Source organism: Xenopus laevis, chromosome 9_10S (assembly GCF_017654675.1).
Source record: "Xenopus laevis strain J_2021 chromosome 9_10S, Xenopus_laevis_v10.1, whole genome shotgun sequence".
NCBI lineage: Eukaryota > Metazoa > Chordata > Amphibia > Anura > Pipidae > Xenopus > Xenopus laevis.
Window position 1 is genome coordinate 88,668,282 of NC_054388.1, and position 25,462 is coordinate 88,693,743.

Genomic DNA, 25,462 nt, shown 5'->3' on the forward strand with positions numbered 1-25,462 from the left:
TTTTCTGTGAACACTTTGGTGTCAGCTGATCACACAACCTTATCACACCCGGGTCATTTCATCCTTTTTAACCAACTCTATTTTGAGGTCTTTTCTTTTGCGCCACCCTCCTAAACAGGACATCCTTATGTCTATCTCTTGAAATAGTTGCACTATCCCTACAGTGAAGTGTGGTAGTGCTAGCATCATGCTGCGGGATTGCTTTTAATCAGCAGGAATTGCAAAAATAGAATATGCCAAATACAAGGAAATGCTATAAGACAACGTGTTCAGCTATGCTTAAAAATTTAGCTTTGTTAAATGTTTTTCTTTTTGATCCCAAAATCAAGGCCAAAGAAAGACTGGAATGGCTCAAGAATAAAAAAGGGAAAGTTTTACAATGAACTAGTCAAAACCTTGATCTCTATTCAATGGACAGTGTGCAATAGGGAACTGTTCTGATGTTGCTCTCCAAAGACAAGCAACAATATTGTCTTGCTGCACACCACTTACTTATTCATACGGATTAAGGCGAATTGCCGGAACAAGTTGGTGTGCTTCATCCCTACACGCAGCCTGCTCTCCAAAGACAATACATGAAAAAGGTAATTTCAGGTTTATGGTGTCTTTGCTAAGCAGAGCAACATCAGAACAGTTCTCTGTTTTCCTTCTGGACATACTGTATTTCTCTCCTGCCGTACAGTAAGATAAACCGACCAGCAGTTGGTGCTGTTGTTAGAAAATTAATTAGATTAGCAGCTATTAAAAACTATTAATACGTAATGGAAATGCCAAAAGTGGTTAGAAGAGTAAACTATTAAATATTGTAATATTTAATGCTATAGGGACTGAAATCAGAGGACACAAAGTGGATGGATATTTATATGATTGAATAAAGAAGATTGTTGGGCTTTACAGTAAATACTTGGAGTGATGTCCTTTTACTTTTTTAGTGATTCATATGAGTGTTAAAGTTCAGGGCTGCCAAACTCTCCGAACAGAAAACACAGCACTAAAAAAAAAAAGATACAGAATAAAAGAAAGACATATGGCAAACATAAACCATTGTTCAGCAGTTTAGTTAAGAGTCTGGCTGTTGATGTAATAGTGCTTTGATTTCAGTATTAGAGGTCAGTGTGCATTCCAGAACTTATATTAAACAGCCAGAAGAGGAGGTTAATCGTCAGTGTTTATACAGATAGCTTTTCTACCACCTATCTTTAAAGCATTCGTCCAGAACTGCAATCTCAGCACTTCTGCTGTTCACTGCCAATGTACCTTGCATTGTAAATGATCTGATCTATGTTCAGCACTAAGCCGAGCCTTCTGTTACTTTCTTATAAAGGGAATTTATGGTTGACAGGAAAACTCTTCCTTTGTGCAATGTCTTGTTCAAGCAAGCCTATAAACGAAATTAAAGAGAAAGTGTGCCCTAATGATAACATTCTACTCTTTCTCGCAGGATTGATGATATTCAGTTGTGCAAGGAAATCATGAGCCTGAAACAGGAACTCCAGACTTTGGTAGATGTCCCAGGTAATTGGTTACATTTCAAGTAACATTCAAATAATTTGGGGATAAAAATCAAATAGTATAGTAGTTATTTGAAATGCAGCTCTTTCATTGCCCGTTAAACATTCCCCCTTACTGTGTATGATCTCACATCTCATGTGCACTGGAGCATGAACCAGGTCCTCATTTCTAACATATACAGGTATGGGACCTGTTATCCAGAATGGTTGAGACCTGATAACAGATCTTTCTGTAATTTGTATTGATATACCTTGTCTAAATAACCCCAATAGATTGGTTTTGCTTCCAATAATAATATATTAATTTGGATCACGTACAAGGAACGGTTTTATTATTACAGAGAAAAAGGAGATAATTTTTAAGAATTTTGAGTATTTGGCTAAAATAGAGTCTATGGGAGACGGCCTTACCATAATTCGGAGCTTTCTGGATAATGGGTTTCCGGATAAGGGTTCCCGTACCTATAATTAATGTAATTGTCTTTTTAATATGCAAGTAGTGCTAAGTATATTCTGTTTAGAAGTAAAGATCAATTATATTATAACAGATGCCATACTTGTACTTGTGATTTAGGGATAATACTAAAATTGCCCTAATGACAACTTTCAGTTACTGTATATGGTACCTGCCTGCCTGCTGTGATTGTGGATTTAGGAAAGAATATTGGAACTAAGGCTTGGCTAATTTGTTTAGTACAGGTATGGGATGCCTTCTCCAAAAACCTGCTAGCCAGAAAGCTCTTCTCCCATAGACTCCATTTCAATCAAATAATTCTAATTTCCCTTCCCTTTTTTCTGTAATAATAAAATAGTACCTTGTACTTGATACTAACTTGAAACATTTAGGTGGTTATTTGTCTGAATGCCAAAAACTCAAAAAATTCCAAATTTTTAGTTGAAGAAAAACCTCTAATTATTTGACATTTATTAAACCCTGAGGATGGAAAAAGTCCAAATCCGAAAATCCGGCATCTCAGACCTGCGAAGGTTGTATATAAGTCAATGGGAGTGTCCCTAGCCTATTTGGAAGTTTCTGTGGTCTCCGCTGGAATAAGCCAAAATACAAAAATCTAAAAAATTCTGACTTTTTGGAAAAAAATCCTAAAAACCCAAACGATTCGGATTTCTTTGCTTGATTTTTTCATGGTTTTTCCCCGATCCAATAAAATCTTGATTTTTTAATAAAAAATATGACTAATCGTGGATCCTAGTTTGGTCTGACTTTTTTCATTAAAAAGGCCCTTTAATGTTTAAATGATTTTTAGCAGACTTTAGCCATAATGATGAAAATTACAGAAAATATCCCTTATAAAGAAAACCCAAGCATTCCAGATCCTATAGCCCAGAAAATAAACTTCTTTTGCTTGATTAACATAACAGAAGAATATTATGAATAATTTCATAGGGTGACACGTTGTATTTAAAGATTATTTCAGGGCTAGTCAAGTCAAGTCAAGGCTTGGTGCTCATTTGACAAAATATTGCTTTTCTGCCATTGCTGAATATAGAGAGTGTCAGTACTGGTTTAAAGTGTTTCCAGCTGCCTTAGCAATGGAAGCCTATAATGGGTGCCCTCTAATGTTTATTATGTATTATACATTCCACCAGCCTAGTAGTTCAGACGCTTCTGAATGACATATGTCTATATTTTAGTAGCAGTAAGATTACATTTTAATGTTCCAGAGGAAATGAATAAACGAATGGTTGACCAATGTCAATTCCAGAGGATTAAGAGGACACTGTTCCTCAGCTAAAAATGACTGTACTAAAGCCAAATGTAAGAAAGCATACAAATCCCATCCCACACAGCTCAGAATGCGTGGTACTGAGTCAAGCTGAGAAATAAAGCCAACATATCAAGATTTTGTTTCCAACACTGTGAAATTGTCTGTACAAGTTCATGGAACAGAGAACAGAAATATCCTCTGGATGTCCCAATAAACCTCTGTAGATGTCCTGCTGATATGAATTTACAAAGGCACTTAATATATTTTATATGCATCAGGAATATGCAGAATCCTCAATGCTTAAGGAAGGCACTTGCAATTTCCATCCTGTTAACAAATATTAAATGTTTAACATAACTGAGAAGGGAGTTATATTTGCAGGGGTTTATACTAAAAGGAATTGCACAGAACCGAAATAATAATAGAACTAACTGCAGGGGTTTCTTCTCAGGCCTGGTACCGGCTTTTGCAGGTTGGCCACCACTGGTATATATGGTAGAAAGAAGTATATCTTAATAATGGGTAACAGGAATATTCATTTACAAACACATATATTGAAAACACCCTTCCTTACACAGAGTTACTTTGATCATGACACAAAACATGATTATGTGGCTCGTGTCAACAGCTTTCCAGCAACAATGGGGATCATAAGGCTCCAGGCGCTGTAGTAAAGGCGATTGGAACCTACAGAATCCTAAAAATAAATTGACAGACTTGTTCCATCAGGTCTGTACTAGTTGACATATGAAAATGCATTTAGTTGAAACTGCATTGTGAAACCAAGTGCTAGCCAGGAGCAGCAGAGATTTCAGTAAACAGTCAACATAGGACAATTAGGGCTAGTCCACACGGGGAGATAGCGACGCGTTTGCTGTCGAGGCGATGCGCTTTTCAACAGTCGCCTGAAAATGCCTCGCCAGGCTTTTTCAGGCGACTGTTGAAAAGCGCATCGCCTCATGTTGTTAGCACAGGCGTTTTTACATAGGCGCCCATACAAAACTGTCGCCTGCGCCGGTCGCGGCGACTGTCGCGGCGCTTTGTCGCCGCGACCGCAAACGCGTCGCTATCTCCCCGTGTGGACTAGCCCTAAAAAGACAATTTGGAAGTCTGTTAGGGTAAGATTTCGGGTAAAACATATTGCTGCCCTATATATGCCTGTAAAATGCAGTTAATACACCATTGTTTTCCAAAAAGTGAACTGACAGTCACTACAAAGTAGGAACGAACATGTTTTTCTGTAAACAGGGTGATAACGAGAGTTGGTCAAGATTTATTTAGATTTATACATGTGTAGATAGAACTTAGCTTTCAATATATATATATAAAAAAATCAAATCCGTGTTTATTTATTAAAAAATTCTGAATATAAAATTTTTTAAAAAAAAAATGTGTGGGAAAATACAAATAGCTCAATTTTTTACTCAGTTAAACATTTAAATAATTGCCTCCAACATGAACTTTATACTTTACAAACTTTTTGTGCTTTATTAATATCAGACATACAAGTTTTTCTCAGCATAATTCAAATTCAGAAGCTCGCAGATTTGATTTGTTGAAACACTTCAAATCCAAATGTTGATAAATCGCCCCCTATGTGTGTATATCTGAGACAAAGTTTAGGGCAGTGGGCAGCTCTAGAAGAAATCTTTTAGATTTGTAGCCTGGTAGCTCCTTGTTATGTGATTGCCTGTGAATCTTTAAAAATAAGTCAGGAACATTGTTTCTAACAGTAATGTTTTTCTTCAGAATCCCTGATAAATTTATTTGGTCAAAGAGTAAAGGCCCGTCTAGAGAAGTACAACAGCCTCATGTTTAGGTTTTTTTGGGCAACAAGTAGTCAGAATGGAACTTGCACAATCTTCTCTACGTAGTGCACATTCTACAATGACCACTTCCCATGGGCAAACTTATTGCAGGACAGTTGGAACAGCACCACTGATAAAATATATTTAAATTACCTTTTTTGCATGTAGGTCATTACAGCAACTTTTCAGGCCATGTGGCATTTTAAATATTTAATCAGTGGTGCTGTTCCAACTGTTCTGCAATAGGTAACAAGTATTCAGGATGACTGAGTATTCTCTATTATTCAAGGAGCAAGATGTCTGTGGATGCTCATCTCCACTTAGCCATCAACCAGAACATGGACACATTTTGAGGTTTACTCTGTGTGACGGCACTTCCTAGATAATGTGTGCACAAAATGTGGTCTTTAGAGAATTGTTTTGCAGCGACTGGAGTTGAAAAAATTAACTTCACCAAACCCTGACCCAAACCCAAATGAATTACAAGCACCAGACCCGATCAACCAAATCTCTATTGCTTTTGTGGATGAACTGAAGTAAATCTTACAAACAATGTTATTAGTAGAATAATAACAATATTATTCTCTCCTACTCAAGAGTACAGAACAATGACAAACTTCCCATTATTACCCTTGTTTAATGTCTGGACGAGCAGGAATTAAGGTCATTATACCGTATTTAATATATTGCCAATGCTTGCAACTTAAGGGCTTTAATAATGAGATACTATAAATAGGGTTCCGTGATTTTGATCCATAGTTCAAGAATATAAAAAATTGTTGAAATGGCAAAGGGGTGTGTTATAAGGGTAATAAGACCTCATTAGTAAATATAAATTTGGACATTATTGGAGAAAAAAGTTTGAGGGCGTTGGATGAAAGGTGGAATTGATATCAAGTAATTATGTGTTCACAATACACAAGAGATATGAATATCCTGTAAAATATATCCTATATATAACGTGCTTTACCTTGAAGTTCCATGAACCATATAAAGGCACTTAAATATTTGCATATTTTCCAATAGGGGGAACCATATTCCCTATACTGTATACTGTACTGTCTGCAGTTGGTGTATACACAATCTTGCACACTTAAAGTAAATTATTACCAATTGTTTGGTGCAGAATGGTGTAGTTTAGTCCTCCGTGTGCTTGGACAGATCATACAATATGGGCTGATGGTTAAATAACCTTAAAATCATCTTTGCTTTTCTAAATAAAGGATTATGCTGTTTTTTTCTACTATATAAATACAGATAACAGGCCGGTTACTGTGCAGCCACAATCCTTCTTTTATTTTCATGTGTTGCAGAGAAGGACAAAACAAATCCACAAAAGAAAGGTGAAGATGAGTTGATCCAGAAGATCCAAAAGCTGGTGCAGAAAAGGGACTTCCTGGTTGATGATGCAGAAGTGGAGCGATTAAGGTGAAATTCATGGCACCAAGAGCCTGGGACACTGTAGGGCTTATATCTTTTATACTTGTGTCCCCACAATTTCCCATAGTTCCACCATTTGCTTTTTCCATCACCCCTCCCAGCTGAATGGCTAATTGCCCTGATTCTCACCCCTTGGACAAGTGACAATCTCCTTCCACCTTGGGCACCATACTCTATCACTTATTTACTTCTCTGGCACCCAGGCACTTCTATAAATATAAATATTTATATGCAAACAAAAGTACTTATTTTTTTCTGCTTTCAGGGAAAAAGAAGAAGACAAAGAAATTGCAGATTTCCTCCGAATCAAATTAAAACCCTTGGACAAAGCGACAAAACCAGCTGCTAGTAAGTGTTTAAGAGACTACTGTGGACAGACACAAAGATAATTATGACGACGGGATGTCTCTCGCACTGTTAATTCCATCCTACAATGTGTGTTCACTTCTGACTCCACTAACTTTCATTCTTTTCCCTTCCCCCCCTGTGCTTCTGAGTTCCATATTCTTTTATCCCTACCCAACCCTATTCCTACAAGCTGGGACAGTTCTACCATAAGGTGGGTTATTTACTAAAAACCAAATTCAAAAATCATGAAAAATTCGTGTTTTTTTTTATACAATTGGACTTTTAAAAAAATCATGAATTTTCCAGAATTTATTAAACCCCAGAGGATGGAAAAGTCTGAATGAGAAAATCCGGCATCTCAGACCCGTCGAGGTTGCATATAAGTCAATGGGAGAAGTCCCAATGATTTTTTGATGTGCGCTGGGTTTCGTGCAAAAAATTCCGGGCAAAAAAACATAAGAATTCAGAGTTTTCGGGTGAAGAGTCCGAGAAAACCATGAAAATATGATTTTTCCCGCAAAGTAAATTTTCACGAACATGTAATAGTAAATAAGCGTAAAAAACTTGAGCGGATTTGCAGCAGAAAATGTTGAGATAAAATCAGACTCTGATAAATAACCCCCCTAAATGAAATGTAGAAAACAAGCCAAACTCCCTAGACAGTAAATTTGGGGGGGGGGACGTCAGACAATGGCAAAACAAAAGATGCTTTTTTTTTTTTACTTCTTTGTATTGTGACAAAAAGTCATGTGATTTCCCTCCCCGCCTCTAATTTGCATATGCAAATTATTATTCGGTTTGGTTCAGCCTGGCAGAAGGATTTGGCCGAATCCGAATCCTGCTGAAAAAGGACTAATCCTGGCCGAATCCTGAACCGAGTCCTGTATTCGTTGCATCCCTAGTGTTTAGCAGGTCTGTTCAGTACTTTTAGATCACAACTTGATCAACTGAGGTTTTTGCAAGTTTCCTAAATCCATTCCAACATTGTAACTTGCTCTCTATGGCCCTCACAGATACTCTAGTAGAGAAGAAACCAGAACTCCCGCCCACCAAGCCTTCCATTACAAAAACAGGAATGGCCATCCTGAAAGATTGCTGTGGCACAACTCAGTGCAGCGTTATGTAACACTTGCTGCCAGGACAACGCTGATCAGAACGCTCCAACGGGATGATGGGTTTCACTTGAAAGGATTCAAAGCATCCAAAATCCTGCTAACCTGAACTGTATGTGCTGTAACGCATTTACCAATAGTGTATCAATAGTGAAACTCTCACTGTCGCATGGATCACTCAAAGAGCATGTAAAAAAAAAAAAAAAGAGGAGTGTATTTACCAAGGTACATAATATACGGTACAAGTTGGCCGGCAATCATTCCTGGTTTGTAACAGCACTTAGTAAAAGTAGCTGTTAGCAGTCCGGCCCCTTGTGAGAGAAAAAAACAGCAGTTTGTTTGTTACTTAAGAATGACCAGGTTTAGTGAGCCTCATACTGGTCCAACCTGAATAATGCAGCTATATATAAGTAATACTTATATTACACTGCCATTAAAACACACTATCTGTGGCTAGACATCACATGGCCCAATTTTTTTCATTTTAATACGTTTTAGTTTTTCTGGTATAGGGGCAGACACTGTTCCCTCTTCAAGTTACTTGGCTTCTTTTCTGGGAAGGTTTCCCGGGTAAAAATAATGCAAATGTTTCCACTGAATTTGGCATATGACCCCTGAAATACATTTTGGTGAATTTTAAAGTGGATACTTGCTGAATATAAACTACATAAAGGAGGCATTTGTTGTACAGACCCAGCAAATAGCAGAAGGGCTGCTGGTGCCATAGACAGTCACTATTTAGTGGGCTGGTGGGAGGCTGTTTGGGCCTCTGTGTACTTGGAATACTAGAACCTATTTTGACTCCCAGTCCAGACCTGCTCTGTGTACTTGGAATACTAGAACCTATTTTGACTCCCAGTCCAGACCTGCTCTGTGTACTTGGAATACTAGAGCCTATTTTGAAACCCAGCCCAGGCTTGAGTTTGTACATATGGGGGACTGCAAGGAATTGAATTTGAAACTGCTGCCCCATGTCATGTGACTTGTGCTCTGACTGCAAGTTGGAGTGATATTACTCCTCCCTTTTCCCCCCCCAGCAGCCAAACAAAAGATCTAAGAACAGCACTCAATAGTAAAAACCCATGTCTCACTGAGACACATTCAGTTACATTGAGAAGAAAAGCAGCAGTCTGCCAGAAAGCATTTCTCTCCTAAAGTGCAGGCACAAGTCACATGACCAGGGGCAGTTGGGAAATTGACAAAATATCCAGCCCCATGTCAGATTTCAAAATTGAATATAGAAAAATCTGTTTGCCCTTTTGAGAAATGGATTTCAGTGCAGAATTCTGCTGGAGTAACACTTTCCGATGACAGGATCCCTTTAATGGTTTGGCACCTTGGTGTCTCTAGTTTGTAGAATAGAAACATAGATGGGACATCTGGAAAGTAAGCAGAAAAAAAAGCATTGTACACATTGCCCCATAAACAGACTGCTTCTTTATGATTTGTTGCACACTCCAAGAAAACCAACTGTTTACCCATGAGATAAAGATGCCCCAAGTGTCCACTATATTTTAGCATCATGTGTATCATGTTCTCCTTTTTTACTCTCAAACAGTTGCTCACCAAACATGGTCTGACCTTGAGGTTATCTAAGTCATTGGCTCACAAGAAGAATAGTTTAAGGTGTGTAATTCTCCTATCCATGCAGATGGCTAAGTAGCATTGTTCCATTTAATTTGGACCAAATGAGTGGGATCTGAGGAGACACGAGGAGGAGCTGCGGCTTCTCTCATTTCTTCGCCTGGTGATGCCCTATCCACCTGCCTATAAGCGGCAATAGCAGATTAAGTCTTCACTTTTTGACAAAGGACGTGTGCAGGGTGATCTAGCAAAACCACTTTTCCCAAAGAGCCATATGTACGTTGGGCAGTGTGGTTAAAAACGATCAAACGGCTCAACTAAATTTCAGCATTTATAGCCAGCCTATAGTTAGTATTGGTACGGTATGGGATCTATTACCCAGAAAGCTTGGGACCTGGGGTTTTCCAGATAAAGGATCACCATACCAAAACATTTAAAATGCAAATTCAAATGTTTGCTTATTTATTCTTATAAATAAATCTTAGTGTAAAAAACTTGTTGAAATAAAATGTGAAAAAAAACTAATATATAGAATTTGTATTCTACACACCTTTTTCAACTGGTATACAAACTGTCGAAAAAAATCCAAAAAAGTCATATTAAAAAAATGGCTTACATTTTGACTAGGTCATCTTCCATTTACTTCTGCATAAACCTATAATAAGCTTTTAGATGCTGAAGTTTTACATTTGAGCTTTCTGTGCTTAACAAATTTGAGTTTTTGAAACTATCATTTGTTTAAGCGCAATGACATTTGACCAGCATCAAATATTAAAATGCACAGCTGATAAACATCCCTTAGGGTTGAGTTTGTGTGGCCAGCATGTTCATCAGCAGTTTCCCAGAGATAAAGACTTTTGGGGAAAACGTTCCCATTTCAGTGTGACAATATGGAACATTCACCGGGATGAAACTGGCTCCCATATAACCTAGCGTTAAGCAAAATATTTCTGGTGGGTATGCAAAAATACACTATTTGTAAAGGCTTGTACTACATTTTCTTGTTGACTGTCCCTTCCGTTACAAGAAACTCTGCCCAAAAAAGGATGGCCTGCTGGACCATCCTTAGAGGCATTCCTCAATCCACAATTCCAAGTATAATGTTTGCGATTTCCCTGTTGAGGGTGAGAGAGAACAAAATTCTGTGTACACACATTCCACTGGGAGCCCCATGACTTGGGTGGATTCTGTTCTCAAGTTAAGTCTTGGGTCACTAATACCCTGGCCTTGAGGGCAGAGTAATCTGCTTGGCTATAAGAGCAGTTCTTTGTTTTTCTGTGCTGTGGAGCCATATCTCTATGCTCTCCCACGAACAACTTACTTTTTACAAGTTTTTACTATCAATTTACTGTGATTCCTTTATTTGGGAGTCTGAATCTTTGTGAGTTCACAATCTACGGCGCTTGTGTCAAATAAACTTTATCTTTTCACCAGTTGCTGAATTACCATGATCTTGCCTCAATTAAGTGCTGTTATATGTCACTATAAAATGGTGTTTAAGGAGAAATCAACCCTTTACCAAAAAAAACCCCTACCCCCCACCTCCCGGTGAAATACCCCTAACTTTTTACTTACCCCTCGGTGCAGATTCAGGGATCGCAGTTCGTAGCAGCCATCTTCCGGGTCTTCTTCCGGCGCTTCGGCAATTTCCGTCCATTACGGTGCACGCGCAGTTGTTGCAAACGGGTTAATTGCGCCAAATTCACATGCGACAATTCGCCTGTCTCCATCTCAGATTACCGAAGACCCGGAAGATGGCTGCCATGAACTGTGATCCCTGAATCTGCACCAAGGGCTAAGTAAAAAGTTAGGGGCATTCCCCCTGGGGGCAGCAAAGCAATGGGAAACAGTTAAGAATTTGGAGTGTCTATACGCACTTTCTTCAAATTTACTTGTAAACACAATAAATATTCCTCTTCCAAAGGAAAAAAAAAAAAAAACATGGCAAATGTAAAATATGCTAAAGAAAAAGCAATAAGAGAACTCATGAGAATTGGTAATGGGAGAACCTAATGATGACTAATAATAGCTCAGAAAAAAACAAGGGGAAGGTGATTGAGTAAAGAAAGGCAAGACAAAGCTGCTGCAGTGAGAAATAGAATAATAATTTAATTATCAGTGGCCACATTTGCACCTGGGCAATAACCAATAGCAACCAATCAGTGATTAGGTTGTTTTTTTTTCCAGCCAACTGCAAGTAGAAAAATGTAAGCATTTGATTGGTTGTAACTGGGTTACTGCCCAGGTACAAATTGACCCAGTGTATAAAAAGTGAATTCCTAAAATGTGATTTCCCAAAATGATTAGCTTTTTATACTAATTATACTTATTCTGTATACTACTAGTCATACTCCAGCTTCTTTATACAACTATCCCAGATTCTGACACCTTGTTCAGTATAAAAATAAAAATGGTATAAATAGCCCATGAAAAATAAAAAAGTTTCCTAATACAGCTAGAAAAAAATGTAATGTATAAAGTGACCGGATGTCTAACACAATAGCCAGAAACCAACTTCCTGCTTTACAGCTCTCCTGGTTTCCACTGATTGGTTACCAGGCAGTAAACAATCAGTGACTTGAAGGGGGGCACATGGGGGGGAACTGTTGCTTTTGAATCTGAGCTGAATGCCGATGATCAATTGCAAACTCACTGAACAGTTATGTCCCACATGGCCCCCCTTCAAGTCACTGACTAACTCAGAGTTAGAGAGCTGAAAAGCAGGAAGTTATATTCTGTTCTGTAATGTTTGACATTCGCTTACTCCAGCCTTTATACATTACACTTTTGCCTAACTAACTATATTAGAAACATTTTTTATTTTGCACAGCCTGTTTATTTACCCAGTTTTTATTTTTACACTGAACTGTTGATTTAACAGAAACCATATATAAACACGACTATTGCTTAGCAGCTGGAATCCCACACCTCTTTAAGCTACCATGGCAGCAGAAGAGGGCAGAGTCATTTTCATTACCTAGTTAGGGGGGAACTGGATGCCCCAATGGTAGCCAAGTTCTACATTATACCCATTCCCTTTGGCTGCTGGAAGTTAAGCTGGCAGAAATATAGATTTTAATTGCCTAATTACACAGTCTAACTAAAGGAATTAAAGGAAATAGTAGTTTACAAGTCTCTGAGCAGAGAATTCCTTCACTTTGAAAGTCATACCTGCCTGCCATCATAGAGGCACCGGTTGTGCCAAGGACTTTGCTGTTGCAGCTGTATAGGTGCGGAATACTGAATACAATTTGAGGTACATGAGGGGCCCAGTTAGAGCACATTTGTATTGTCTTCAGATTTTAAGGTTCAGGCTCCCCTTGTATGGCCCAACATCTGGCCACCCACTTAGGCTGGATATAAATATAATGCACAAGAGCCATAAATACCCTGCAAATGATATCAATATAAACAGTGCTTAGTGATATCATCAGTTTTAGTGATATTAATTGTTACACAATTCACTCATTGGGGGGTCATTTATAAAGTTTGTTCTGCGCATATTAATTCACAAATGGTTATACTGATTTTTTTTCCCTGAATGCTGAAATATTGCACTGCTGTGTCAGTCTTTCCATTTTATTTTGTAAATTCGCCTGGCACACATATGGGTCTCAAATGAGATGAGCGTTTGCATAAGTGCGCCCACTGTGCAATGTTGTTGTGCGTGAAAATAGCGAAATTTATGTTTACAATTAGAGATTATATTTTGCAAATATTTTCTCTGCCACCAAAGTCGTGGTGTAACTCAAACGCAGATTGTGCACATAAATAGTCGCCATTTGCGATTACGCCATAGTTAAACAGCGGTTATGGACATTTGCAGCACACAGACCCTCAAACCCCATTAAACATTCGGGAAGGGCCTGCTGCTTTGGGGTTCACGAGGGGAGCTCAATTAAATGCACAAAGAAAGGAGAAATTTTAAATAGGAATGTTTTATAGTAGTTTTCTTTGTTGCTTTAAACACAGAGATTGAACGGGCAATTTTATCATTATGATTCTTCACTGGAATGGAGCAGAATATTTTCAATTGCAATTTAATGGGACATGGCAAGTATCTATAGGTAAACGCTCGTGTATTACTTGCGATGTGCGGATGACTGCACAAACTGTATATGCACGGAAATAAAGGGCATCTTATAGCCATGATTAATCCGAAAACTGTATTTTTGGAAAATATGTTCATCACAAGCATCTTATTGGCAGAAGCCTATGGTCCCACCCAGTAGACTTTCATCCTACTGCCAGGATTCCAAAAAAGTCATGTCCATCAGCTGCACTTTCAAAATCTCTTGGGTGGACACAAGTGTGATTGACCTATTAACCCCCTTAGAAGTAAATATATATATATATTTGTATTAGCTGAAACTAATTTTTTTGGACTTTCCTTGTATTTGTAAAGGAATACATTCGTGAGATGGGAAGACTATACATTATTTGTGTAATATATGTATTTTTTGTGTCCCTGTCAACTTGTTATAAAATAAAGCGGTTATGTTTTCCTTCTCATACAATTTTAAATAAATATTTGTTGGTGCTTAATGTTTGTCTTCCATACTGTTAATTGAGTTATTTTGGCCTATAGAAGCTAACCCTGAACGGATACTCCATTAGCAAAACTTGTTCTGGTATTTATACAAGCCAAGAAGAAGCTGAATCCTAACTTGAAAGTATTCAACAGAATATAAGGGTGAGGGCAACTAAAGGTGAAACACCCATAAATGTTCCTGTGTTCTTCTGAAATTGGACCAGAAAACAATGGAAAAGACTTTTGTAGCCGGAGAGTATTATTCTTCCACTATACAAAGTGCTGATACGGTCCCATCTAGAATTTGCCGTACAGTTTTGGTCTCTAGCGATCAAATGGGACATTATTGAATTAAAAAGGGTCCAGAGAAGGGCAACTAAGCTGATAAAAGGTATGGAAAACCTCAGTTACGAGGAAAGACTGGCCAAGTTGGGGTTGTTCACACTAGAGAAGAGGCTCTTAATAGTGATGTGAGGGTTTTTCCAGACCCGCATCTGCTCGAATCGCGCCCTCATGTCACAAAAGGGATGGGGCAAGCAGGGACAGCGTTGATAAAAGAAGAGGCGTGCAAGGACAACCCGAACCCGCAGGTATCGGGCCGGCCCGCACATCACTAGCTCTTAATGGGTGATATAACTATGTAAAATATAGAAAGGGACTATATAATAATCTCTCTGATGCTTTATTTACCAGTAGGTCCTTCCAGCTGACACAAAAGAACACACACCAATTAGAAGAAAGGAGGTTCCATCTAAATATTCAAAAGGATTTTTCTTCTTCTAGCTTTAAGAAGAGGTTCAATAGCTTTTTAGCAAGTGAGGGAATACAGGGTTATGGAATATAGCTCATAGTACAAGTTGATCCAGGGACTAGTCCGATTGCCATTTTGGAGTCAGGAAGGAATTTTTTCTCCTCTGAGGCAAATTGAGAGGCTTCAGATGGGTTTTTTTTCCTTCCTCTGGATCAACTGGCAGTTATACATAGGCATAAAAGGTTGAACTGGTGTCCTTTTTAAGCTAACTTACTGTGTTATTATGTATGTATTTCAAAATCCATCCAGCACTCAATAAGACCAGAGAGACAAAGAATGCTTCAAGTTTTATTGACACACAATTTGGTCCCAAGACACTTGAGACTTTAAATGAACAGAAAGGAACAGTGCATAATTTAAGCCCCGACAACTTCAAAAGCCTCCGAAAGGGTTGGTGAACATCAACTTTTCCATTTTTATTTTAGTCCCAAATTAAAGTTTTATGGTTTTCAAAGAAAGTTTTAAATAGCCTCATAATTCTTCAGTTCCTCAGTCTTAAAAAAACAACAACGATCTTTATGCCCATTTTTTAAGAGGACGTTTCCCAACATCCATACAGAACAAAGATTTCCGCCTTGAGCTGGTTACAAAATGATTTTGGGAGGACAAAAAGTAAAATCTACGTTGACCATAACAAGTATAACCTCCATGCTGAAGAGTTGTTTTGCCACTTTGGAGAACAAGAAATATATTTCAGGTGACCTGCAGGTACTTGCAATAAAAATAGGAAAAAATTAGCATTGCACACTTACGTGATGACTCTCCTTACAGAATAAGTCCTAGCATAGGGTTACAAAGCTGTTCTCTTTTCAATTAAGTTTTAAAAAGAAGTCTAAAACAAAATGCTCAGAAACCTACACCATGTCCGTAGAGGTAATGCTTTTGTGAGACTATATGTGCAGAAAGAAGCCTCTCCTGAATTTGTCCTGTGTCTACACAGTCGTTACAACTATCAGGCTGAAGAGGCCATGTTTAAAAAGATCCTTCCTTGTGCAAAATTCAAGAGGTAAAATGAATTCAAAAAGCCATTATGTAAAAGCATTTCATTGAAATGGCTTAGGAACCGGAGTCCATGTTCTGTCTTTCTAGCATATTGCAAAGAACCCAAAAAACACAATACAAATATAGAACCCTTTATAAGTAAGTTCTACAAGAAACCATCACTTGCCTGACAAATACAATCCATTGTAAATGGCAGGTTAATCCAGAAGGAGTAGGTGGCCTTCTGTCCTATAACACCAAAAATCAGTCAAACAGGCAATCCCATTGGTTTTTCCTGGTGTCACGTGTGGCCTTTTCCCAAAAGCCAGACTTAACTCCAAAACTAATACTTTCTTTCAAAAAACCCAAGGGATGCTTTTCCAATAAAAACCAGACAGTTAAAAGACAAGACAATATGCCATCCCACCAGCTACCTTTGTCCATTTGCTAAGCATTTTTTTTTTAATTTTTTTTTTTTATAAAAGGCCAAGGTTAAAGGGAACAACCATGGCTTTTCCACTCATAGACGACACTTCCTTTTCAGTGGAAATGGCATCTACATAAGCGAATACCACTACAATGACTATATGGCTCCGGTATCCGTGATTTATGCATCTCGATGCATATTACTGTAAACAGGAAAACTTTCCTTTGTTTGAAGTGTTCGACTCTCCAAGACACAGTCAAGTATTTTCTGCTCAAGTGCCAAATTCAAAATATGTGTTTGGGTTTTGTTTAAACTGGTGTACATCATGCAAGAAGCAGTGCCATGACTTGCGTCTTAACAGATCTTGGGTGCAAAACAAAAAAAAAAAAAAGAAAAAAAAAAAATTTCTTTAATATGTTAAAACTGGGCAAAAACTAGATTCCCAGACACAGATCTGTATAGACAATAACGTGCATGGACCGTACAAGTCACCTGAAATAGTCAAAGTAACAACCATTACACTTGCACAAGCAAAGTCGGTACCATTTTCAAAACAGCATCATAACATTCAACCCTTAGTGCCATATTACAACTTTGAATTCAAAATATTGGGCGTATTGCCTTAAATAAGTTGTTCCGAAAGAAGACGGGCTTGGTCTACAGAAATCCTAAAACAGACGAGACACTGGATGGAGACGGAGTATGTGTCATGCTACAGACAGATCAGGCTTCAGGTAACGCTGTCTGACAAGGGGTCTGTAAAGAGCTCAATAAACACAAATAGGATTACAACACTGATGAGGCCTGCAGGAAATAAAACTGAAAATGAATTGAACAGTTGCATGTATCATTGCTAAACATTTGCTAAAACCTGCAATAAGGGATCTCAGAATTATTTCTTAATATTACAAAAACAAATGCTTTTGAACTAGCCTGGTAATATCGGGATTAAGCCCATGGGAAGCAAGATCTTGAAGAGGGCATTATTTCAAAAGAAGTAATGCTTTTTTTTTTTTTTTAAAAAAAAAAAAAGAAATTTAACCAATACACTGTGTGCCCTTGTTTAGGTTTCCACGCCAAAACATTGAAAAAAAAATTAAAGTTTGGTTACAGGTGCAAATGAAAAATTTGCTGCCAGTTTCACTCTATTTCTGTGTTGCCTCTTAACTGGGCTTTCTGGCAATTCCTTGGTAGACATGGACTCTTGCGGATAAATACTATGGGTGGAAGGCTCAGAAGACTTCTCACGGTTTGCAGAAGTAGGAACTTCACAAGACTGTGTCCCATTACACATAGAGTTGTGTTGAGTTTCTTCTGTCTGCATCAGCTCTGCATTATATAAAAAAAAAAGAACTTAAGAGGTTTTTATTGGCAGACCCATTGAAATTAAAACCAAAGATCTTTAAATGGGATCTTGTCAAGGATTTGGAAAACGAAGTTTGTACAGACATTAGTAAGAATCGTTACCCTTTCCCCAATCCACCAAAAGCCAAGGCAAATTTAGAGACACAGCATAATCAAAAAAGTAAAAAAACAGGGATGCTTGAAAGTTTGTGAACTCTTTAAAATGTTCTATTTTTATATGAATGTGACCTAAAACATTGTCTGCTTTTCAAAAGATATTATACAACTAGATAAAGAAAACCTAGTTAAACAAAAATTATATTTGGACATGTATTGAAAAAAATAAAATCAATTTTTTAAAAAAAACCCCAAAAAAACAGATCCGATAACATACAATTGTGTTCAGAATAATAGCAGCCCGACATCACTAACTTGATCAAACACTGTTTTGGGTAGATATTATATTTCTACATGGCAAAATGTATTAGTAGGTGTAGCAGAGTGATAGAAAACCAACAGACCCAACAATTACATGCATGCTGCTTATTCTGCGTAATTGAATCATTAACTTGTTCAAAATAACAGCAGTGTGGAGTTCAATTAGTGAGGTCATTCATTCTGTGAAAAATATAGGCCCTTATGTATGGAAGGAAGGCAGCAATATGTGGTGCATGCTGGTTATAGTTCATTTATCTCTGGAAATATGAGTAAAATTGGTTTGTTCAAGACATTATTCAGCGTACTTTGATTAAAAAGGTTAATTGAAGAGGGAAAAACCTATAAAGAAGTACAGAAAATGATAGGCTGCTCAGCTAAAATGATCTCAAATGCTTTAAAATGGCAACCAAAACCTGAAAGACATGGAAGAAATTGGGAAACTACCATTCAAATGGATAGAAGAATAGCCAAATGGCATAGACTCAATGAGCAGCTCCAGGAAGATCAAAGAAGGTCTTAAGTTACCTGTGATACTGTTACAATTAGAACAGCCGCCACAAACATTTTTTGCACCAGCAGATTTCAGGTGCATAATTGATAAAACACAAACTAGTAGTGCATACATAATTTAATTATTACATATATAATGTAACTGTATATAATGCACTTCATTTCTATCATTACATAATGTAATATATAAAATATAATACAACTCGCCATAATACAGAATCAGTGGGAGACCTGAGCTTGTTCCCCTGCAACTAGACAGTCCCACCTGGGGGTAATGGGAGACAGTGACACCCAAAGTGGGTTTCTCATCTCCAGTCTCCTTACTCCATAATCTTGTTTTGGTTGCGGTCACTGCAGAAAAGCCTGCTTCACAAAGATAGGATGTTAGAAATGGAAGCGGGGTTTTCAGTGCTTGTGTGGCAATCTCAGGATGTTCCGCCTTAACTCCATTCCAGAACACATGGAGATTTTAGTTGTATCAAACATACTTTTAAGGCCACAATCATTTGCAATGTCAAGCAGTTGATCCTCTTCTAGCACGGACAAAGTTGATTCATGGGGCTTGTTCACAAATGGGTCACGGATCCATTCCATTTGGAAGCAGAGATAGGTGATCCTGCACCAACTGGCAGAATGAAGGTCCAGGCTCAACGTGTTTCAAATTCCTCTGCTAATGTTTAAAACGTCAAAAATCCCAGTATTCACTCGTCCTCCCCCCCCCACAATTCCAGTTTGGCTTTGAATGCAGCCTCGTCTGCCAACTTGAAGACATTTTTCATTCTCCCTTGAAGTGACAGATTGAGTTCATTGAGCAGGTCGAATGTCACAAGTAAGCAAGTTTTGCGACCCACTCTGTCCTATGGAAATGTGCTGCCAGTGGTGACTGGAAATCTCTGGAGCGGCTCTTGTAACTCAAATATTCTGGCCAGTGATCTACCTTTAGAAAGCCATCTCACTTCTGTGTATAAGAAAAGTGGTTTGTGCTCTGCATTCATCTCCTCACAGAGCTGCTTGAACAGACGCAAGTTAAGGTCATGCACTTTGATGTGGTTGACCATTTTAATCACACTGTGCAAAACGATAAGTTCGGGAGACATTTTATGGCTAGCCAGCATTGCTCTATGGAGTGCATAGACCCACATTCAGAAGCTACCTCCTTGACCAGAGTAGTGAAACCAGAAAGCCATCCAGTCATAGCAGCCGCTCCATCCAGAAACCAACACAAATTGACCCTGTTTACCAGATATGTAATCAAAGACTTGAATAATTCTGCAGCTGTGGTGTTGGAAGGAAACAATATTGCACATAACATATCCTCACGCACACCCTCCTGAAAAATATATCTCACAAAAACAAGATTTGTTGCCTTGTTCGCAACATCAGTAGACTCAAATCAACCTAAATTGTGTACCATGGTGACTCAATATTCTAACAATTATGTCTAAATATCATTTGCTATGTCATCAATTCGTCTAGTTATAATGCTTGCAGAAAGAGGAACACGTGCCACCTTTTCAATTGCAGCTTCTCTTAAAACTTCACTTCAAATGTCCTTCGCAAAAGGCAGGATCAAATCTTCAGCAATAGTAAAGGACTTCTTAGCTTTAGCAATGTGGTTAGCAACTCTAGAATGATGCTCTTAGTGCAGACACATCTGCTGAAGTGATGACATTCAAGAATTGCTTCTGTTCCTCATATTCACTTTTTTTTCCCTTTTGAAAAACTCCAAAGGCTTGTCTTTTAATGCAGGCTGCTTAGTCTCCATGTGGCAAAGCATTTTTGAAGGTTCCATGGCTTCATTGGCTAGCTGCTCACCACATATTATACAGAGCAGGCTTGGAGAATTTGAATCATCTGTTGCAATGAATCCATAATTTAAGCAATTCTCTTCGTATTTTCTTTTAAATGCGGCATGCTTTTTTGTTGGCAGTCTTGGAGTCTTCTGTGGTCTCATCATTGGGCCTTCCACCCTTTTCAAAGAAGAATGCAGAATTGTGGAATGTAACAGGTTCCAGAAGTTGGTTGACTCCATACAACACAGATGTGCAGCAATTCTCAGAAACACTGATTATACAACTAAATAGTTCAGCGGTTCAAAGGAAAGCAAAATCTTGGGACATTTTTCAGTTTATACAGTGAATGTTTGAGTGTGTAAAGAAGAATGCAGAGACTGCTATTTTTTATATGTTTTGGAAAAGCCTAATATTCCCTTGGCTTCACTTTCTGTAAAGGGATAGCAAAACTGTGGTGTGAGTGAAAGACTTTTACTTAAAGGAGAAGGAAAGGAAAAAATAAATACTTATCTCCCTGTAATGTACAACCCAAGACCTCCTAAATCGCTAGGGTAGTAAGTCACATAGTCCATTCTAATTATGTATATTCCATGCCCTTCTTTGGATAGCTTGTTTAGTCAGGCAGGCGCCATCTTAGAAAAGTAACAAACGCTTCCTTCACCTCATTCTCATTAAGGCGCATGCGCTGAATTTTTTTTTTGACACCCCTAGAGCATGTCACTACTGACGTAGCGCTCATTAGGAATCAGCGCCAGCAGCTCAGTAGTGGCAGCAAGAAGACAACGATTATCACGAACGCGCACAACAACAGTGTGTATTTTCATTTTATAAATAAAACTTCTATCCAGCGTTAAATACATATAAAGCTACAGTATTTAATAATCATTGAATTTGTGCCTCACCGTAGCCTGCTAAGTAAAAATTTGTGTCCCCTCGCAGCGCACCGCAAGAGCTTGATGCTGTCTGTTGGCAGTACAAACTGTATTGAAACTTTACAGATCGAGCGTCTGCTACGTTACTTGACACTTAGAATGTGATTGGGCAGGGGGCGTATGCTTCAGGGTCAATGATGATACTCACATATGCAGATTAGCATGCGTGTCATTATGAATAAGAGAAAGGCAGCGCCCACAGTACTTGCGCAGTGTATCTAAATTATACACAATGCGCATCAAGGCTGCCTCTGGCAGCAGGAAAGAAGAAGACTGTGTTAGCGTGACGTCTCCTGAGTCCAACGCTGCAGTCTTCCTATGAGCGCTACTGCTTCCAGATTAGACCAGGGAGAAACCATGTAAAAGGCTACATAAGTTCTATGTCCACAATACTTTGATTAGAGTCCTATTTATGGTTTGCCTTTCCTTCTCCTTTAAAGAACAGGGATCCATCAAAGCCTGATCACACATACAACACAAATGAGATGTCCGAGGACCTCAGAAAAAGTTGTTGATGCCCATTAAAAGCTGGAAAAGGTTACAAGACAGTCTAAAGCAAATTCTGACTACACATTTAACAGACCGATTGCATGCAAATGGAGAAAATCAAAACCGCCGTTACCCTAAACAGAAGTGGTTGACCATAAAAGAGAACTCCAACTGCAAAGCATCTAATAGTCCGAGAGGTTACAAAAAAGCCAGAATAACTTCTAAGCAACTGAAGGCCTGTCTGAGTCCATCATCAGGAGTACACTGACCAGCAATGGTGTGTACGGCACAAGGATACTGGTGTGTGTGCCAGGAGGATACTGGAAGAATGTTTTGTGGACGAATGAAGCCAAAATAGAACTTTTTGGCTTAAATGAGGAGCATTACATCTAAAGAAAGAATAACCTTGCAACTTACCTTTGCCAGACGCAGATGTGTTATTGAATTTTTTTTTTTTTTTTTTAATAAATACATGACCAAATAGAATAATTGCGTTTCATTTAACTAGGTTTTCTTCATCTACTTTTAGGATTTGTTTCAAAAATCAGATTTTGTTTTAGGTCACATTCATATAAAAATACAAAATTTTATGCCTAACCCAAACTGGTGGGAAAAAAATGCAATGGCCAAAAGGAACCGAATGATCCACCTTTACCTGCACTTACTGCAGTTTCCTGATAAAAATGCACACACACACTTCATCTACAGTATCTCTCATATCAAAGAATGAAAAGGGAATACGGAGAAGACGGGTATCTACAAGCTATTTGGTATCCTATACAGATTGTCATGGTTTGTCAATTTTGTCACAAATCGTAATGGTTATGGTAGCACTTTTCTTGAATTCATTATGTAATTCTTTGGTAGACAGGTTTTAATATTGGCTTTCAACGTCTTTTTCTAAGCATTTTAAGAAAATGATACTTCTAATTTGTGCTGGGGCTGGAAAATTAAAAATGCGTACCAGAGGTATTTATAAAACAGTTCTGAAATAGCATCTTAGTAAGAACATGCATTTTAAATATACAACTAAGAAATAAGCTTAGCTGCATAGGTCAGTAAGTGTGCATAAAAAAAAACAAAAAAAAAAAAAACAAAGAAATAGAGGATAAATAACCAGTTGTGTTTCTATTTCTATATTTTACAGAACTGGAATGACATTTACAGCTACATCAACTAGTTAAAGGGGTGGTTCACCTTTCAGTTAACTTTTAGTATAATTTAGTATGGGTTCTTCTGAGCAGCTTTTCAATTTTTTTTGCTTTTTTGAATTAATTGTTTTCTTCTAAATATTTCCATCTAAAAACAAATCTTTTTTATATAGACAAATTTATTGTTATTGCTACTTTTTATTACTCGTGTTTAAATCCAGGCCTCTCCTAGTCATATAAAATAGGAAACTGCTGAATAAAAAGCTAAATATCTAAAAACAAATCATAAAAAATGAAAACCAATTGCAAATTGTCTCAGAATATCACTATCTGCATCATACTTAAAGTTAATTTAAAGGCAAACAGCCCCTTTCATTTCAGCCTAAATTTACCTGAGAGAGGAGAATGTTCCTCAAACTGGATGAGGTCTGCTGACTGTGTTACTACTGGATCGGGGTGCAGCTGAGGGGATGGGAGGCAGGAAGGAACAGGTCCACACAATAGATCCATGGCAGAAGTTAGACAAAGCACCTCTTTGTCCATTTGGTGACAGGCTGTACAGAAACATTCAGTATCTTAGCACAATTAATGTTTTTTTTTTAGACAACAATGACTAGCCAACTTCTATTTTGGCATACAGATACCTTTGTTAGCACAAATGGGTTAAACGGGCAGTATAATGCTCAAGAGCTGGTGTTTTCGGAATATGGGACCTTTCATTAATTCATTAAACTAACTGCACTAAAAAAATAATTTAAACAATAACACAAATAGGATGATTTTCCCTTCAATAAAAGACCAATAATATCTTAGTTTGAATCAAGTAAAAGGTGCTGAATTAGAGAGAAAAAATATATATATATATTTATAAAAATGTGATTTGATTGACATGAAAGAGCTAGAGAACGGGTTTCCAGATAATGGATCATATACCTGTAATTACAAATGAATACACATGTATAAAGTGTACCCATTAACATTATGGACTACTGACTAAGTTTCATAAACACTGAAACAAACTGTGGTTGTTTCAGAACGTGTGACAAATAGAAATGACTGGAGTTACAGTACTCACCCTTCATATCATTCTTCAGCACCACAATTCTCTTGTGTCCATGTCCTTTTATCCAAACAACCTAGTCAGAAAAATATCATACCCAAAAAAATTTAATGTGAAACACTCTAGTTTAAGACGGAAGACTTTAATAGTAATAACAGTAATATGTAATAACAGATACCTGAGGAATGGCTCCCAATATCTCCTCTAGACTACTGTAACCATACTGTTTGGGCTGAAGTGCCTCTCCAACATATTTGCTGTATGCAGTGGGGAATTCATGGAAAAAAATTTGTTGATAGTGATACGTGTGCAGCAAAGAACGAACATTCTTTGCGAATACATACAAGGAGGTTAACTGTACAGCGTCTTCACACAAATCGTTTGTATGTACCTACACACAAAAAAAGAAAAATTATATAGGTCTCAAGCTAATTCCAATATTCATTCAAGTACCCTTTAGACATATATAAATCAGGACAATCTAATGACATGTAAATACAGTACAACCCCCCATTTCACATTTTTCAGGAAGCCAGAAAAAAAAAAAAAAACGGTAAAATCTGGGAAGAATGTAAAATAAGGGAAAGGCATTATGAATTCTATATGGGTGGGACCACAAAAAATGGAGTAAAAGCCAGGAAATCTTAAAATCTGGGGATGTAAAATTGAGGTTCTCTTGCCTTAAGGAACAGGCATTAAAACCATAAAAAGAAGGTCAAACAGTAAAGTCAAAACCTGAATAAGTTTCAAGTTTGTTTTTTTGTAGGAAGTGTTTTTGGAGGTGTGGGAACACCAAAACACCCAGAGGAATACACCAATTGCCCCTCAATTTCAACGGAGCACGGATAGAATACAAGCACGGAGCTTGTATTGTTGCGCTTACTGTTTCTCCTCTGAGTACTCCACTTTCTTCCCACAATCATACTGCTCTCATAGACAAAATACAAGCATGTTAACCGGGTCCTGATGACACTGGCCTTGTGCGAATCTTTACAGGGTCAGGAATGAAAATAATGAGCACTAATCATATAAACCGAGAAGCCAGTGAATTTTTGCTATCCATGCAGCTACATTGCATTTAATTGAAAGCTACCGACTTACCTCAACCAAATATGGAAGGCTTTTCAAAAGTTCTGTCAAGGACACAAACCCATATTCACATGGATTAAGAGAAATGCCATGGACAGATTGATAGACCTGGCAGAGCTGCTCAACAGTGAGGGATGAAGATGCATCCCAGGACATCAGCAGTATCAAAAGCTGGGCAGTTAATGAACGCAAGGACTTCCTGTTGATCAGCTGAATTTGTTTTCCCGAGGCTGTATCCATAACCTGGAGGAGGGAGGGTAAAAAAAACAACCTAAAGAACAGCATTTTCACTAGATTTTCAGTTTTGAAAACACACTTCCCTTTAGGCCTTCCCGATTAGTTTTGCCATTTGACTATCACAGTCAATATGTTCTTG

At 37.9% G+C, this 25,462-nt stretch overlaps 2 protein-coding genes across 6 annotated transcripts in view; one reads left to right on the forward strand and one right to left on the reverse strand.

Moving 5' to 3' along the window:
* bmerb1.S (bMERB domain containing 1 S homeolog) overlaps positions 1 to 8,172 on the forward strand; it is a 99,978-nt gene extending 91,806 nt beyond the window's left edge. Inside the window, exons 3-6 of the mRNA XM_041578513.1 lie at positions 1,442 to 1,515; positions 6,360 to 6,474; positions 6,752 to 6,834; positions 7,848 to 8,172. Of these exons, the coding sequence (XP_041434447.1) occupies positions 1,442 to 1,515; positions 6,360 to 6,474; positions 6,752 to 6,834; positions 7,848 to 7,960 (385 nt within the window). The 3' untranslated portion in view covers positions 7,961 to 8,172. The remainder of the gene's footprint in view (positions 1 to 1,441; positions 1,516 to 6,359; positions 6,475 to 6,751; positions 6,835 to 7,847) is intronic.
* Positions 8,173 to 15,147: 6,975 nt separating this feature from the next.
* Positions 15,148 to 25,462, reverse strand: part of marf1.S (meiosis regulator and mRNA stability factor 1 S homeolog) — a 53,781-nt gene continuing 43,466 nt past the window's right edge. For all 5 annotated transcript variants that reach the window (XM_041579148.1, XM_018239105.2, XM_018239104.2 and 2 more), the window contains exons 22-26: positions 25,099 to 25,329; positions 24,176 to 24,388; positions 24,013 to 24,073; positions 23,330 to 23,491; positions 15,148 to 17,609 (exon numbers count right to left, since the gene is read on the reverse strand). In XM_041579148.1, the coding sequence (XP_041435082.1) occupies positions 17,377 to 17,609; positions 23,330 to 23,491; positions 24,013 to 24,073; positions 24,176 to 24,388; positions 25,099 to 25,329 (900 nt within the window). In that variant the 3' untranslated portion in view covers positions 15,148 to 17,376. The remainder of the gene's footprint in view (positions 17,610 to 23,329; positions 23,492 to 24,012; positions 24,074 to 24,175; positions 24,389 to 25,098; positions 25,330 to 25,462) is intronic.